Here is a 16,528-nt window from a genome sequence, read left to right on the forward strand (position 1 = left end):
TGTGAGAAAAAAAAAATCAAACCTGGCATTGCCAATCTCTAGCTTTCTCCACTTACTTCCCCCTACCAGTCATAGTGTCAGGCATACTCCACCCCCAGCAGCCCCACTTGTACAGTTTTGGGCACCAAAGAAGCTGAAGACAAAGGAAGAATTCATATCTGAGGAGACATAAGTCAGAGTTGAAACCTCACCTTCTGTTCCCCATCTCACCTGCCTATGGCCATCCCACCATCTCCCACCTTCCAGAACAAATACTGTTTAATCTCAGATGACTCTTGAGCAAATAGCACCAGTTGTGCTGAGATGGAACCACTGGGAGAGAGGGACAGAGTTCAGGCCTGGCAAATTCAGGGGATAGGAGTCCCTTCTCCACTCCCAGGATGGACCCAAGATGGTTCTAGGCTTTGCTCTTACAGGAATTACCCAGACTCCAGTGTGGTCATTTCTCCGCCTTGTGGACTAAGCAGGGTCACCAAGAACAAGTACTGGATAAACTTAGATTGGTAATTAATTGTATAGTTTCATATCCTGAAATTTTCTCGACTGTACCAATCATACCCATCAACAGGGCAATCAGGGATTGTGAGTATGAAAACATCATTTTACATGTACTAGACAGTAAGCTCCATGAGCATAGGGACCTATAACTATGTTGTTCACTGTTATCTAATTCCTCAGGGCCTGACCCAGAGTAGGTCCTGAATAAATATCATTGGGTGAATGAGTGAAGGAATGAACTCTTAAGGGTATTCCCAGCCTAAGGAAAATCTCCACTTCATTTCAGATAACAGCAATAAGCATCTCAACATGCTTTACCATCATTATTTCCTTTGAACCCCACCATAGCCTTGTAAGGTAGAAATTATAATCGTGCCCAATATACAAAGAATAAAAATGGCTACTGCTGACTAGGTGCTTTTTTTAAAGAATTTAATCTTTATTAATTTGTTGTTGTTTATTTGTTTTTATGTGGTGCTGAGGATCTAACCCAGGGCCTCACCTGTCCTAGACAGGTGCTGTACCACTGAGCCACAACCCCAGCCCTGTGTGCTGCTTTTTGAAGAGATGTAATAAGTATTTACTCATTTAAGCCCTAGAACAACTTTATAAGATGGTTTATATTTTTAACTACATTTTATGGCACAAGAAACGAAGGCTCAGAGAGGTTAAGTAATTTTCTGAAGGGCACAGAGCTAGTAAGTTTTGGCCCTAACAGGTGAAGGGATTGATTCCAAATTTTACTCTAGATATCTTGGTATTCTCACTGCATCAAGAGCCCCAAGGTTGAGCTCTCATACCCAAATTTCAATGTCTCTGGCTATGGATGTAGCTCAGTATAGAACACTTGCTTAACATGTGTGAGGCCCTGGGTTCAATCACCAGCTCCACAAATAGAAATTTCAAAGTTTCTCACCACCCCCCCTCCACCATTGTCACCCAACCCCAATATCCAGGGCAAGTCCCTTGGATCTGTGCCTTCTCCTGTCTCCTTACTGTTCTTGAAGACTCTCCCGGCTCTTTACTCCATAGATGATTCCTTCAGATCCTGATTCCTGGGCCAGGCTCCTCCTTAAACCATTTCATTGACAATTCCATTGAGTCTTATCCACTGAGGACAGCTGACCAGCCTAAGACCACTCAGCACAGATGTGGCCCAGGTAGACACACTCTCCATATCAGTCTCTCCAGAAATCAACTCCCAGATCTCTTTAACTCCATATGTGCCAACAACCTCACCACAACCTATTTTCTTGCCTCCATCCATGGGCCTGGAGCATCACAGACACATAGTGTAACAGAATCTAGGTGACTTACAGTTAGATTTTCAGGGGCAACTCATGGATAGTATGAATTTTTCACAAATGTTGGGATCCAGGACCTACCACTCAGCCAACACAATATTTGACTGGGCCATGGTACTCTGCAGAGAGAGCCCTGGGGGTGAAGCCTCTTTCTAAGGGGGATCGGGCCTTGCCCTGCCTTTGTTAAGCAGTTTTTCCAAAACATGAGAATCTATGTTATAATTGATTTCTTTAGATGAGAAATTAGGAAGTGGCTGAGCATACATATCTCAGAGGTATACATGTACCCTACTACTTCCATACTCAGACACACACACACAACGTCACCCTGGACTGGTTGAAGGACCTGTGGCAATGTCCCAAGATGAAACAATCTGAGGAGGTAGTGAGCTCCACCTATACCCCATATCTCGCCAGGCAGATCCCCTGCAGACCAGAAAACTGCAAGTTGGCTGGGAACAGAGGGGGCCTGGAGCATAAGTTCACATCAGGAGGATGTAGGTTACCTCATAGGCGAGTGCATGTGTACAGGAGTGTGAGCCTGCTTGAGGGATGTGTCTGTGAAAGCTCAAACCCATATGAACAGGAGCCCCAGCAACCTGGTATAAAATCAGCAACATGGAATTCCCATGTGTACCCCTGGGGAGAGCATTCACAGGACAGAGTGCTTGGGAATATGTAACTGGGGGAACTGAGGAGAGCCTTTATGCACATACAGACTCCTATGTATGACCTAAGTATGAATACAGTGACTGAGGACAGGTATGGTGGCTCATGTTGGACCACAACTGTGTGGCTAATTTCTATGAGCTTTCCAAGTTTACAAGGGACTTTTCTGTCATGTTTGGCTTTGATTTCACTAGAAGCTTTCAGGGTAGATACTATAGCGCTGTTACCACATAGATGTATGTGTGCGTGTATGTGGCACAGGAACAGAAGTCCCACATAGTATTGCTGTTAGATTTTACCAGAGATGATTGTTTGAATTTTGCCACAGAACGAGTAGAGAGATTATCATACAGACCACATTTCAATCAGACTGTCCTGATTCAGTCTATGACCTTGGGCACATGTCTTTCTTTGCTGAATCTCAGTTTCCTCAATTAGGAGTTTGGAAGGGGAAACAGACAAGGGGGAATAGATGATCTCCAAAGATTTTTTCAATTCTGATATTGTGTGATTATCTACCTATGTTATAAGAGGAGGGGACTGGGGACAGTAGGGAGATTTGACCGTCTTTCTTTTTAATGTTTATTTTTTTAGTTGTAGTCGGACACAATATCATCTTTATTTTATTTATTTATTTTCATGTGGTGCTGAGGATCAAACCCAGGGCCTCGCATGCACTAGGATAGCGCTCAACCACTAAGCCACAACCCTAGCCCCAAAAGATTTGACCCTCTTAATGTGTGTGTGTGTGTGTGTGTATGACAGAGAGAGAGAGAGAGAGAGAGAGAGAGAGAGAGAGAGAGAGAGTCAGATGCATGCTTGGTTGTGGTGAGAGGCCATAGATACTTTCCTGGCCCCTGCTGGCCCCCAGGGCGGGAACATCAGACACGTATGGAACTATTTATACTGGGTTCATCTCACACCCAAACGTCTTGTCCCTTGGCTGCCCCTACCTCAGAGAACCTCAAAGCTATCCCGAGCCCTGGCCTGGCCTCTTGCCACCTTCCCAGTATCCTTGGCTTCTGACGTGTTACCCTTGAGCAAGGTTTACTTCTGTTCCAAGACCCAGCAGGGTCAAAGTAGAGGCCTGAGGGCGGGGGGGGGGGGGTTGTAGCAAAGAAGTGGATAAGACCTGAGACCATAACCCTGCAGTATGCAAATATGGAGTAATTTTATCCTTGCTTTGGTCTCCCCTAGTACTCAGTTTAGAAATCTAGTGTATTGACTACCTATTCTATGACAAACATGTGAAATTCATGAACCCACGGAATATGCATAGCATCCCTGTGAGGCAGGTACTGATTAGTGTCCTTTTTCAGGCAAGGAAACTGAGGCTCAAAGACACAGGGTTAATATGTGTGCATGTGGGAGTGTATCTGCTTCCCTTCTCTTATATCTCTTTAGCTCAAGGACAGCCCCATGTGGTATGGAGTGGTAGGAAGCTCATTTTCCCCCATCATAACCACCATGAGGTTGAATTTGATCATCTGATAAAGCCCTTTTCAGCCATGGTGGGCTCTGCCACAGCCTCGCCCCTCCCCTCAGTCAGCTTTCCCACAGCCACATGACTGCTCACAGAGAGGCAAGGCTCAGAGAGAAAGGGTGGCTCAGAGCAGCTGACTGGGTTGACAGGCCCAGAGAGCCTGCCTTTCTGACTGGGGCCTTAAACCAGCATCACTGGAAAAGGGAGCATGAGGCCCAAGCGTGTGCATTGGTCTGGGGTCCTGAGATCTAGCCATGTATTGATTCATGTCTACCAAGATCACACACAACCACATCCCTGTCTGTGTGTGTGTATGCTTGTGCACGTGCATGTACACACGCACGTGCATGCACATGTGCCTCTGTGCTCTGTGAATACTTCTGCATATCTATATAGTTTTGTGTACATGCTTGGATCTGTGTGCTTCCGTGTGTCCCTGTGTGCTTGTGCATGGGGGTACTTGCCAGCATCAGAGAATTTGGGGTAATGAGTGCAAAGCAATTTAAATTCATGCCAAGCACCCAGAATGGTTAATTAGGGTAGTAGTCAGGGGTGCTTCTTAAACCTGGGACCTCAGAGGCAATTTCAATTCCCCCTTCTGTTGCCTTTATCATTGCATCTAGCTTCTCATCATCTCCTCGCCACATACCCTGGCTCTGCATCTCCACTTAGACCCTTCTATTCCACCCCCGCCTGCTGCTGCTAGCGTGTGTCTCCTAAAAGCACCCATTCAATTATATCCCTATTTTACTGAAATGGGCTATCTATCCCCTAAAACAGGAATCCCCAGACTTTGGGATTTCATGGATAAAGAATTTAATTTAATTTTTTAAAAAAAAATTTTATAAGATTTTGAGAATTTTTTTATTCTTTTTTTTAAGAGAGAGAGAGAGAGAAATTTTTAATATTTAGTTTTCAGTTTTTGGTGGACACAACGTCTTTATTTCATTTTTATGTGGTGCTGAGAATTGAACCCAGCACCCCGCGCATGCCAGGCGAGTGCACTACCGCTTGAGCCACATCCCCAGCCCAAGAATTTAATTTTAAATAGACACATTTTTGTTTACGATTTTAAATATTAAAATATTTTAAAATAAATCAAACTATTTTTAAAATTTATTTTGCCGAGGACAGATATTTAGAATTTTTTTTTCACGCCATACTATAGTAAGGACACAATAATATCCACATAAAAATAGTTTGAATTGAATTAATTCAGCGTCTGAGAAACCACACTACTTTAGTCCTTGTCTTCTCCCATTCCATTGCAGATGGGACCCCCACTGGGTGAGAGCCTTGAGCCCATGGGTTAATTTCAAACCCTTGGGGCGGGGTAGCCTATGCTTCCTTCTCTTTAGTGCCTCTGTCCTAGAACCCCTTGCTTGAGCCACATCACCAGAATGAACCCTCCCCCCAGGCACAGCCACCATGCTGCCTGCAAGCTCTTGCCCATGCAGTTCCCTCTGCCAGGCATGCCTGGAATGCCCCTCCCCCCTTTTTGGACTGACAAACTCTTCTCTTCCTTCAACCCTCAGGCTCAGCCCAAATGTGACCTCCTGTGAAACCTTTCCAAGTCCCTCCCCATGGAATGGATCTTTCCTTCCCTAGGGTCCCAGCAGCCCTTTCATCCTATCTTAGAATCAGGTTAATTGTTTGAACATTTTCCTGTTAGGTCGGACTGTGGGGAGCCACATAGTGTCAAGAAGGGCATGGACTTAGGTGTTCCAACCACAACTCTTCCAGTCATATTTGAGTGGTCTTGTGGATATTCCTTGACAGTTTATTGGATCCTTTCCCAATTATCAAAGCAGGAAAACTACATATTTTAGTAAAGTTCACTACCACAATGAATGAATTCAAAGTGCCCAGGTCTGTCTGATACATAACAGATGCTAAATATATATGAGTTCCTTAATACTTGAAAGCAGAAATTATGCTTTACAAATCCCTGTTGATTCTGCTGTGCTCATCATGTACTTCCTGTGGCCAGGACATAGTAGGCACTCAAATATTTACTGACTTACTACCTATCCCAGGGCTGGTATATAGTAGGTGCTTAATGAATATCTGGCACTTTTCTTATCTCTTTTACAAGGACAAAAACCATGTCCTTTTTCATCTTTCTGTTGTCCCTACGGTGTGTAGCACACAGTAGGTGATTGATATATGTTGATGGAGATCAGTAGTAATAATAATGATAACAGATACAATTACTTGTGTGGATGCCACATGCCGGGCATCATGCTGGGAACTTAACACACATTATTTCTTACATTTTACATATAAGAAATAAAAACACTAACAGCAACCTCTTTACCCCATAAGGCTAGTATAACTATTGTCCTCATTTTAAAACTAAAAAACTGAAGCTCAAATAGATTAAGTGTCTTATCTTCATGTGAAACCTTGGGAAGCAACAGAGGTGGGTTTTAGGAAAAAGAGCCAGCTAGCAGCCATGCATGGTGGCACAAACCTGTGATCCCAGCTACTCAGGAGGTTGAGGCAGGAAGATCACAAGTCTGATACCAACCTGGGCAACTTAGTGAAAAACTCCGTGTCAAAATAAGATAGAAAGGACTAAAGTATAGCTCGGTAGGAATGTCTAGTATGTGCAAAGCCCTGGGTTCTATCCCCTGAACTGGAAAAAAAAAAGCCAGGTGGCTTATTTATTTCCTTAGGAAAGCAGTAGAAGGTCACAGAGCTGATTAAGAGACAAGGGTGAGACTTGAACCCAAGCCTTTTTAGCTCCAAGAGCCTCAGGAAATCTCAGGAGCTGGTCTGATCTGTCTTTCTCAGCCAGTAATGGTCCCAGCTGCTTCTTTCCCCCAAGAGTCATGGGATGGGCTGGTCTGGCCGGCCACTTACCTTCACTTTCCTGAAGCAAGACCAGAAAACGTCCAGCAGAGGCATGGTGCTGCGCGGGGAGCTGGTAGGGCCAGCGAAGCTTTACTGGGCATGAGCCTCTGCCTCTCTGTGGACGAGGCTAGAAGGGACCCGGGTCTCAGGGACAGCCAGCCCTGGCCCTGGGCTCCATCAGCCAGCAAGCACTGCGAGGGGAGAGGCGGAGAGCAGCGGCTGGCCTGAGATCAGCTGCCTCGACTGCCGGCCCCTCCCGGAGGGCTGAGGGAGGGAAAAAGGGAGGGAGGGAGGGAAGGAGAGAGGCTGGCTAAGGAGGAGGGACCGGGAGGCGGGTCACTCACTGATTCAAACTCGGCACCGTTAACCAGTTGGCTGAGACTGGACAGCAATGTCAGTTGAAATTCCCGGGACGTTACAATTTCCCAGCCTGGGTGTCTAGTCCGTCTGCTGGCTCCGGCTGCAGTCCCATCACCTGTGTGTCAGTAGGTCTGCCAGGTTGCCTCCTGGCCCATTAATACATCAGCTCTCCCTAGGGCCTTCAGGTACAACCCAGACCAGGCAGGAGCTATGGAAAGAGTGCCAAGGAGAAGGAGCAAGGAAGGAGTCCCTTGGCCCTTAGCAGGAAGGTGTGAAGGCCATCAGTGGAAGGGAAAAAGCTTATAGCCTTGGAAACACCTCAAACAGGTGGCTCCGGGCTCTGTGTCAGGGGATCCTTCTCAGCCCCACTCTAAAGTCAGGCATCCTGACCCACGGGCATTTCTGGGATACCCCCTCCATCTGGGTCTCAGTTTTGCCAGCTGAGCAAACTAGTTAACCATGCTGAGCTTGAATCAGGGAGTGACCTGCCTCCTGGTCCCTCCGCCTTAGACAGCCTCTTTCCATCCCTCCCTCCCTTCCTTCAAAGTCAATGTATAGAGGTCTCTATGTCTCAAGTCTGTTTTTATGACTCCTATTTAGAGTTAGAAACCGGGCAAGTCTGGAAGAAACCCGATTCCAGAAATCAAATTTATGTCCTCTCAGAATGCCCCAGCTGCCCTCTAGGAGTGCATAGGAAGTCAGGTAACTCCCCCCAAAATTCTGAGTCTTCAAAGGCCATTTCATCCATCCCCTAGCTCACACAGAATGGGTGTACATCCCTTTCTGAACATCTCCTGTAGAGATGATACCTTCCTTCCTTTATCCACTCCCATGCTCAGAAAGCTTCCAGTCTGAAATCTAAACCTGAACCCTCTGGACGCCCTGAAGTCAGTTCTTTCAGCAGAAATAGAGTTAGCACTCTGCAGTTGTAGAGACTTTCTGGGCAGGAAGCCATTAAGAAACAGTGATCCTTCCACCCCCACACACCCTTTCCCCAGACCTCAAAAGGCAGGGTGCCATGGATGGTGGTTAGAAGCTTCCAGGGACCCCATGGCAAAGGGCCAGGCTTGGGTCTCTGGGGACGCATGTCATCAAGAGCCCCAGAATAACTTACTCTCTCATTTCTCTTTCAGAGACCAAGTTGGTCAGGCAAAGGGCCAGTTTCTGGGACTCTGGAGGGTCCCAAGCCTGCTTTAAGCAAGCCTCTGCCTGCCTTCAAGGACTTTGCTTATCTGTGGTTTTGTCCTGAGGTCTGTTCAGAGAGTATACAAGAGTCCCTCCTGATCTGCCTAGGATTTACTCTGTGGCCCTCAGTTTTGCTAGTTATGCCCTGAGGTTGTAATAACTGATCTGTCACCTTCTCACTCTGACCTCAGGAGTATCTCAGATGTGGCCTAGGCTTATAAGGGGAAGCTCCCTACAGGGTGTGGGGGAAAGTGTAAAATGAAGACCCAGGACAGAGATTGTTTCCTCCTTTGAGCATATGCCCACGTCCCCTGCAGCCAGAGCCCTGAGGATGAAGAGCCATGGATCAACTGTTGTAGGAGAGGACACATGGAGGCCTAAGATTGCTACATGTTCTCTTCCTCCCTGCAGTTCACCTCCTTTAGATTCGGGACTCTGGGAGGAAGTGCATTCTCTGTGGCTTTGGGCATTCGTTTGGGAGGTGATAGTGCATAGCACACCACACTGACCTGAGAAAGCAAGAGACTTCAGTTTCTGTTCTGGACCTTTCATTCCAGGTTAGCCTGAGATGGTTAAGCCCATCTGGAAGTAGACTGCCTGGGTTCAAATCCCAGTACTGTTACTCTCTGAGTGACCTTAGCCCTGTCACTATATTATTTCCCCTCTGTAAGATGGAAGATAATAAGAAATCTTACCTTGTGGGAAGGTTTAAACTGAAAGAGTTAAAGCATTTACTACACTGCCTGGCATGATGTTAGTTCTCAATAAATGCTATTTGTACTATTGAAAAACAGAGGCTTTTGAGCCAGAAAGACTTAGATTTAAATTCTGGTTCTGCTACCTCCTGGCAGGGCGCCCTTATAAAAGCCACGTTCTTTCTCCAAGCTGGACCATGGATTCATGCTTACATAAGGGGACTGCTGTTATGAGTTAACAAGATAACATTCACATGCACTCACTAGCTTGGTTCATAATAAGTAAGTATTCAGAAAAGGTTATCCCCGACCTCCCTCTTCCTGTTCTGGGTGCTCCTGACTCTCCCTCCTTCGGCAAAAGCAGAAGCAGCATTGATTGCCATCATTCACCTAGGAGTTCAAATCCAAGTCTAACTGCTTCTTGGCTGTGTAACCTCCTTAGGAGAGTCATTTGACCTCAGCTTCTCTGGCTGTAACAAGAGCATGAGGATAAAGATCCCCACTCATCTCCTAGGTTTCCTATTTATGAAAGAAGAAATATGAAGGGCCGGATGTGACATTTCTTCTGTCTTGTCTCTTTCCTTCCTCCATATACAACAGGGGCTCTGAGTCTGGCAGAGTCTTGCCTTACACCTAAGGTCTGCCCTGATCAATCAGTATAGCAAGCAGGAAGCCTACTTTCTTTGGGGTTGAAAGTAGCAATTAGGGAAGGTGGAACCAGGTTGGGTGCACTAGGCAGCAGCTGTGCACAGGCAAGCAGAGAGGCTGTCATATCAACCTTTGCACTGTGCATGAGGGGTTGTGTTGTCTAAGGCTTAAGTCACTTATCTACACCAAGGATCCCAGATGAAGAAGAAAGACTTGGTGTGGTCGAGTCCCATAAGGAAGGAAGAATGGCCTTCCTCCCAAGGTCATTATGTCCATGTCTGCGCCAGATATTGAGCAGATCACATCTGTGACGATGAGGGCTCCCTATAGAATCTGACAGGAAGTCAAAGACATACTTGAACAGGAATGCTTTTTACAATTAAAAGTCATTAAGGGGCCAGGCATGGTGGCTCATGCCTGTAATTCCAGTGACTCTGGAGGCTGAGGCAGGAGGATCACAGGTTTAAGGCCAGTCTCTGAAATTTAGTGAGACCCTGTCTTAAAATAGAAAATAAAGGGGGCTGGGGATGTGACTCAGTGGTTGAGCACCCCTAGGTTTAATCACTAGTACAAACAAAAGTTAAGGACCCCAGAGAATTTTTATATATGTGGCTAGACTTATCAGTACTTACCATATTAGAAATTAAAACTGAGACATTTAAGGGATATTGTTTGATTGATTTTTAAAACAGGCCTAAAATTTTTAAATGTTAACATGAATGACATATTGGATAACATATGTTTATCTATTTTATTAAGAATAGCAATAATTTCCAAAACAAAAATAAATCTGAGAAAAGTGACATTGTTTTACATTTTTTGGGTCTCTTTAATGTCTGGCTTAATAGAAGACAGCTGGCTTCTCATAGTTGTTCTGCATTCAATCTGTTGTGAGAAGCAGTTTGGCTTCGAGTATATGAAGAAAACCCTGCCTCCTACAAATATAAAGTTTGAAAATAGAGACCTCATTGACCCTCAGAAATGTTCTGAGGGACCCTCAGGGATTCTTGAACCACACTTCCACAATCACTACATTAGAAGATCCTAATTAGACTACATTAGAGAATCCTGGAACATCTGAGCTGGATGTCTTTTAGAGCACTCAGTTTGAAATCTCTCATTGTGCAAAAAGGGAAACTGAGGCCCAAGTAGGAAAAGGGATTGGTTGATTTCACACAGCAAGTCAGTGGTAGAACTCAGACTTAGATGGAAGTCTCTTGCTTCCTAGGAAAGTTCTTCTTTCATTGTTTTGAATAAAATACAGGTTTCACAGGGCATGGTGGCCCATGCCTATAATCCCAGTGGCTCAGGAGCCTGAGGCAGGATTGACAGTTCAATGCAAGCCAGCCTCAGCAATTTAGCAAGGCTCTAAGTAACTCGTTGAGACTCTTGTCTCTAAAATACTAAAAAGGGCTGGGGATGTGGCTCAGTACTTAAGTGCCCCCTGGTACAAAAAAAATCAGCTTTATAGTGGGAGCTCTGGTAACTATGGATGAGAGAAGCTTGGGTATTGGTACCTGGTCTGTCACTGATGCAACAATTAGAGCTTTTCAGAGCATCCAAAGATCACACAGATTGCCCCAAAAGGCAGTAAGCTCCCTGTCACTAGACATGTACAAGGAGAAGATTGATCCAGCTAACTTCTCAGATTCCTATCAGCCTCAAAGATTAAGAGATGAGACTATAAATGGTACTTGCACCACAGTTCAAGCAGTATTCCCATGGCACAGCCAAAATGGTCACTTTTCCAGGGCCTTGCACATGCGAGACAAGCACTCTACCATTGAGTTAGCAAGACTCTTGCTAAGTTGCCCAGGCTGGCCTTGATATTGTGATCCTCTTGGCTAAGCCTCCTAAGCCACTGGGATACAGGTGTACACTACCATTTTTGGATCACATTTACTTTATTAAATGAAAAAAACCTATTTATTTATTCTCCACCTTTCATTCAACAATGTTCATTCATTCAACAAATATGTATTTGATATCTACAATATACCAGGCAAGGTGCCAGGTATCTTGTTCTAACAATATAAATTATTTCAGATGAGAATGATATTCATTCTTGTTGCACTAGTAAACTACCTCTCTCGCCTCCTTTTATTTCAATCCTATTTATTTTATGCTCATTTTAGTAAATGCTATGGACCCAAGGAACCCTTCTCATCTACTGCATATAATAATAAGGAATTAGGAAAGAAAATCTGGACCAAACTTACACTTGCATTTCATCTTATTTTCTTGGTCTCTGAGTTTTTACCAGTGTTTCAATTAATGCATTTCAGTGTAATGAAGGGAGAGAGCAAAGCTCAGTGGAAACAAAGTTTCCTAGCATTCCACAAGAAGGCAGGGACTTGTGAAAGGTACAAGTCTGGATTTCCATTTCCAACAATGACTGTAGAGATTTGAAGCATAGAAGTTCTCCTAGGAGACAAACATTTGTGCATTAATCTCCAAACATCAATTTATTCTCCCAGAGAGGAATATGACATTATATATAGCTCCTAGAGGGCAGAAAATTCCTCATGAGGGAACACTGTTTTCCAATGCACATTATTATGGTTTACATATGAAGTGTCCCCTGGAAAGCTCATGTGTAAATGTATGAGTGTTCAGAGGCAAAAAGATTAGATTATGATAGCTATAATTTAATCAGCGGATTAATCTATTTGATGGGTTAATAATTTGAAAAGACTACTATACTGCGTGCGTGTAACTGATGGCTGGTGGGGCGTGGTTGGAGGAAGTAGGTCACTAGGGGCATTCCCTTGGGGATTATATATCTTGTCTCTTGCCTCTCCCTCCGCCTCCCCCTCCCTCTCCCCACTCTCTGCTTCCTGGCTGTCAGGAGATGAGCGGCTCTCCTCTGCCATTCCTTTTTTCCATGCTGTTCTGCCTCACCTGAGGCTCAGAGCAATCTGGTCAGCCAACTCTGGATTGAACATCTGAAACCATAAGCCTGAATCAACTTTTCCTTCTCTTAAGTTATTCTGGTCACTTATTTTGGTCACAGCAGCAAAAAGCAAACTAACACACACATTTCTTTTCAGTGCAAAGTCACTCAGAATGGCATCTAGCACTTTTGCTAATAGGTCACAGGATCATATACCCAGGACTTTTACTTTTCCTCATGCATTTATTTGTTTATTCATTCAGTAGACTTTGCTGATCACTACTCTATGCTTGGCCTTGGTTTACACAGACAATGATGCTGATAATTTATAACAACACTTAACATTTCCTGGACCCTTTATGGATACCCTGACTGTTCTAAGTACTCTCCAAGCTTTATCTCATTTAGTTTCACAGCATCTCTATGTGGAAATTACTCTTATAATTCCCATTTTACAGATGAGAAAACTGAGTCCCATGGAGGTGGTAAATCGTGCCCAAGATCACATAGCTGATCAGTGACAGAGCTGGGATTCAAGCAAAAGCCATCTGAGGCCAAATCCCACGCTTTTACACTGTACCCTTTGCTCAGATATGATCACCTCCCTGGCACAGGGTTGTCACATGCCTCACAGAAGAGTTAAGCAAGTAGACCAAGGGCTTTGATCCAAAATGGAGTATGAGCAGGTGGAAATGGAGAAGCATTGGAGGCTAGATAAAGGTTGAGTCAAGGGATAAGATGGCTTGAGGGAAATAGGTGGCATTCATATTGAAAGATGCCTCAGGTTTGAGGAAAAGATGGGACAAGTATTCCAGAGAGAACAGCATTTGAAAAGGTCTAGAAGTAGGACTTCAGGAAGTGTACATGACAAAGCTAATTAAAATGGTCTGTATTATAGGGTACATAGCATTGCCATATCAACAAATCAATGTATGGCATGCCCAGTTAAATTTGAATTTCAGATAATCAATCAATATTTTTTTAGTATGTCTGAAATGCATATTTAGCTGATGTCCTGTATTTGTATGGCAACCCCAAGAGCAAGTAAATGGGATTCTAGAATGCGAAAGGGTAGATTAGAGCCATATCATAGAAGGCCTTCAAGGGAAGCTAGTGAGTTGCTAAACGACCATGAAAACATTCCTCTTTGAGTCTCAGTTTGCCTATATGTAATGTGACAGCACTGACTAGAACAGTGATTCCTAAACCTGGTGCACATGTATTTCAAAAATATAGACTCAGGGCTGGGGTTGTGGCTCAGTGGTAGAGTGCTTGCCTAGCATGTGTGAGGCACTGTGTTCGAGTCTGAGCACCACATATAAATAAAGGTCCATCAATAACTAATAAAAAATATAGACTCCTAGGCCCCTCCATAGGCATACTAAATCAGAACCTTAAGTGGACAGAGCCTGATTCTCTGGTGATTCTGATGAATAGCTGGGTTTGGAAAATGGTGGGTCAGGTAACTAAGCCTTCTTCTACTTCCAATGTGTATTGTGACTCATCCATGTATTGGTTAGACCAGAGAGATAGACTATGCCTTAATACTACTAAATTCTTAATTCCTTTCTGTCCCCTGAGTATCCTCATCATTAAGGCCCAAACATTTCCAGAAAAGACTTGGAACTCTCCTTCCATTCCCCTCCCAGCTTACAGAAGGTCACCACGTTAAATGCCCCCAACATGGGGCATTTTGGCAAATAGAAGGCAGTGGGTCATGTCCTTGCTGCAAAATGTCCATTGTTTTGACAGAATTTCTTCCTACCCAAGAGAAGGGCTCAGGATGACTGGGAAATGGGGTAGACACTGAAGTTCTGTATGTTGCAGGACCATCAAAGCAAGCAGCCAGAGACTGAGGAAGAACTGGGCATGCTCTGTAAAAGAGAGATGAGCTGCTCCTTGGAGAAGTGAAATTCCTGCTGTTGGAAAGTCTGGTCTTCCATTCATCAGGGCCTGGAATCTGAAAGACAGACTTCCTAGCTTAGGAACGCATGGCTCCTGCCCACTGCCACAGTGGCTACTGCCCATAAGTAGGTCAGCTCAGAACCTCCTTGCTCCCGTAGCTCCTACCTCAGCAAGCCTGGTATGCTGAGATTTAGAGGCAGGGCAAGGAATCCTCGACCAGGATCTGCTGTATTTCCTAGCCAGGCCCAGAAGCCCCTGCCTGGGACCAACCCATTCCATCTCTCCAGGGGGACTTGGACTCCATTCCTAAGTGCATGCACCTCTTATGGTCACAGCTTTGTTGGTATGGCCTCCTCACTAGAGTCCACTTGCCAACAGGTGAGTTCTGCTGGGGCTCACAAAAAGGGGTTGCAACTGAGGGCTGAAGCTCATAAGCACCTGATTATGAGCAGGCTCATCAGTCATTATCAGTCTAGCACCTGAGCAATCTTCTGCATGCACTGGGGGCTCCAAATACTCTGGCAGCAAGGCATCCATCTTGTCTCTAGCTAGAGGCTGGAAGGGCAAAAAGGGCAGGGCAGGAATGCTGTCCAGTGAAGGAGGAGGAGAAAAGGGACAAGGAGACAAAGAGGGGGGAAGGGGACCAAGAACAGGAAAGGAGAAGGAAAGAAACTGGCTTGGAGCAAGGTCTGGGCCAATGACCCAGTGGAGATTGTGGGCCCACTTCTAATTCCCTGATAGCCCACAGGCATATCTTAAGTTTGTATAGAGCTCAGGAAGACTCTGAGATAGTGGCTGCTGATACTGGGAGCCTATTTTATTTGCCAGGCTTAGTGGATAGTCAAATTCCTTGTCTTAGAGGATTATAGCCACAGTTTGCTGAAGCAAATCTGGATGCCCTGAGACATGTCAGGCATTATGCAACAGGTCTTGCTACATTCACAGTTGGGTAGGTAGAATAAGCTTGCTGGTGAGCTGAGGTGACAACCAGAAGTGGTGGTATCTAAGGGAGCAGCAGAGGTCTTCAGGCCCACACAATGTCTTAGGAAAGGTCACAGTAATGGACAAGATTGTAGGGGCATATAAACTCTTGCTAGGGTTTGGATCTGGAGTGTCCTCAGAAAGCTCATGTGTTCAAGACTTTGTTCCCAATGTGTGATGCTATTGGGAGGAATCTTTTAAGAGATGGGGTCTTGTGGAAGGAGGTTAGGTCACTGGGGGCATGCCCTTGCAGTGGATATTGGGACCCCAGCTTCTTCTCGTTCTCCTTCATTCCCACCAATCATAAGGTGAGTAGCCTCTTCTATCACACACCCCTGCCATGATGTACTGTGCTGCCACAAACCCAAAGCAATGAGGCAAAGTGACCAGAAACTGAAACTTATGAAACCATGAGTCAAAACAAACCTCTGTTCCTTTAAGTTGATTATCTTAGATATTTTGTTACAGTGACAGAAGAAGGTAGCAATGGGGCGGGGGGGGGGAATGTGTGTAAGCAGCAGGACCCTGGTGCGGGGAAAGGGGCCAGGCTCAAGTCTGTGAAGGGACCAGCAAAAACCGATGAAACTCAGACAGCAGAACTGGAGTGAGCAAGGTGGGGACCTGGTCACTGTTATCAGAGTCCAGTGACTAGAACCAGGGTGCAGGGACAGGGGCACCTCACAGCAAGGGATTGATGTTGAGTTCATCAGGTGGGCCTGGGGAAGCCAAATGTCAGGATGGGGCCAGAGATACAATTGCTCCTGAAAATGAGATCAAAAGTTCTCAACTATAGGGGAAGGAGACCAGTAGTGACTGGGTACCATGCAAGGTTAGATGGTAGGCATTCTATAGGGTCAAGTCCAGCCCAGAGGTTGCTCGACACAACTCAGCTTACAGAGCTTGATTCAGACCCTGCCATAGTAGCAAGAAAGCTTCCAATAGGCTCTCAGGCTCAGCAAAAGCAAATCCTGAGCTGTGAAATATGGCCTTCTCAGTGACTCAGTAAACCATGAAACCCTGGACAAACCAATACTGGGCTTCTGTCTCTTCA

At 45.2% G+C, this 16,528-nt stretch overlaps 1 protein-coding gene across 1 annotated transcript in view; it reads right to left on the minus strand.

The window, feature by feature from the left end:
* The window catches only part of STARD8 (StAR related lipid transfer domain containing 8), a 76,090-nt gene extending 69,086 nt beyond the window's left edge, over positions 1-7,004 (minus strand). The window contains exon 1 of the mRNA XM_081276778.1: positions 6,820-7,004. Within this exon, the coding sequence (XP_081132904.1) occupies positions 6,820-6,864 (45 nt within the window). The 5' untranslated portion in view covers positions 6,865-7,004. The remainder of the gene's footprint in view (positions 1-6,819) is intronic.
* Positions 7,005-16,528: the final 9,524 nt, after the last annotated feature.

Source organism: Spermophilus citellus, assembly GCF_964194105.1.
Source record: "Spermophilus citellus genome assembly, chromosome: X".
Classification (NCBI taxonomy): domain Eukaryota; kingdom Metazoa; phylum Chordata; class Mammalia; order Rodentia; family Sciuridae; genus Spermophilus; species Spermophilus citellus.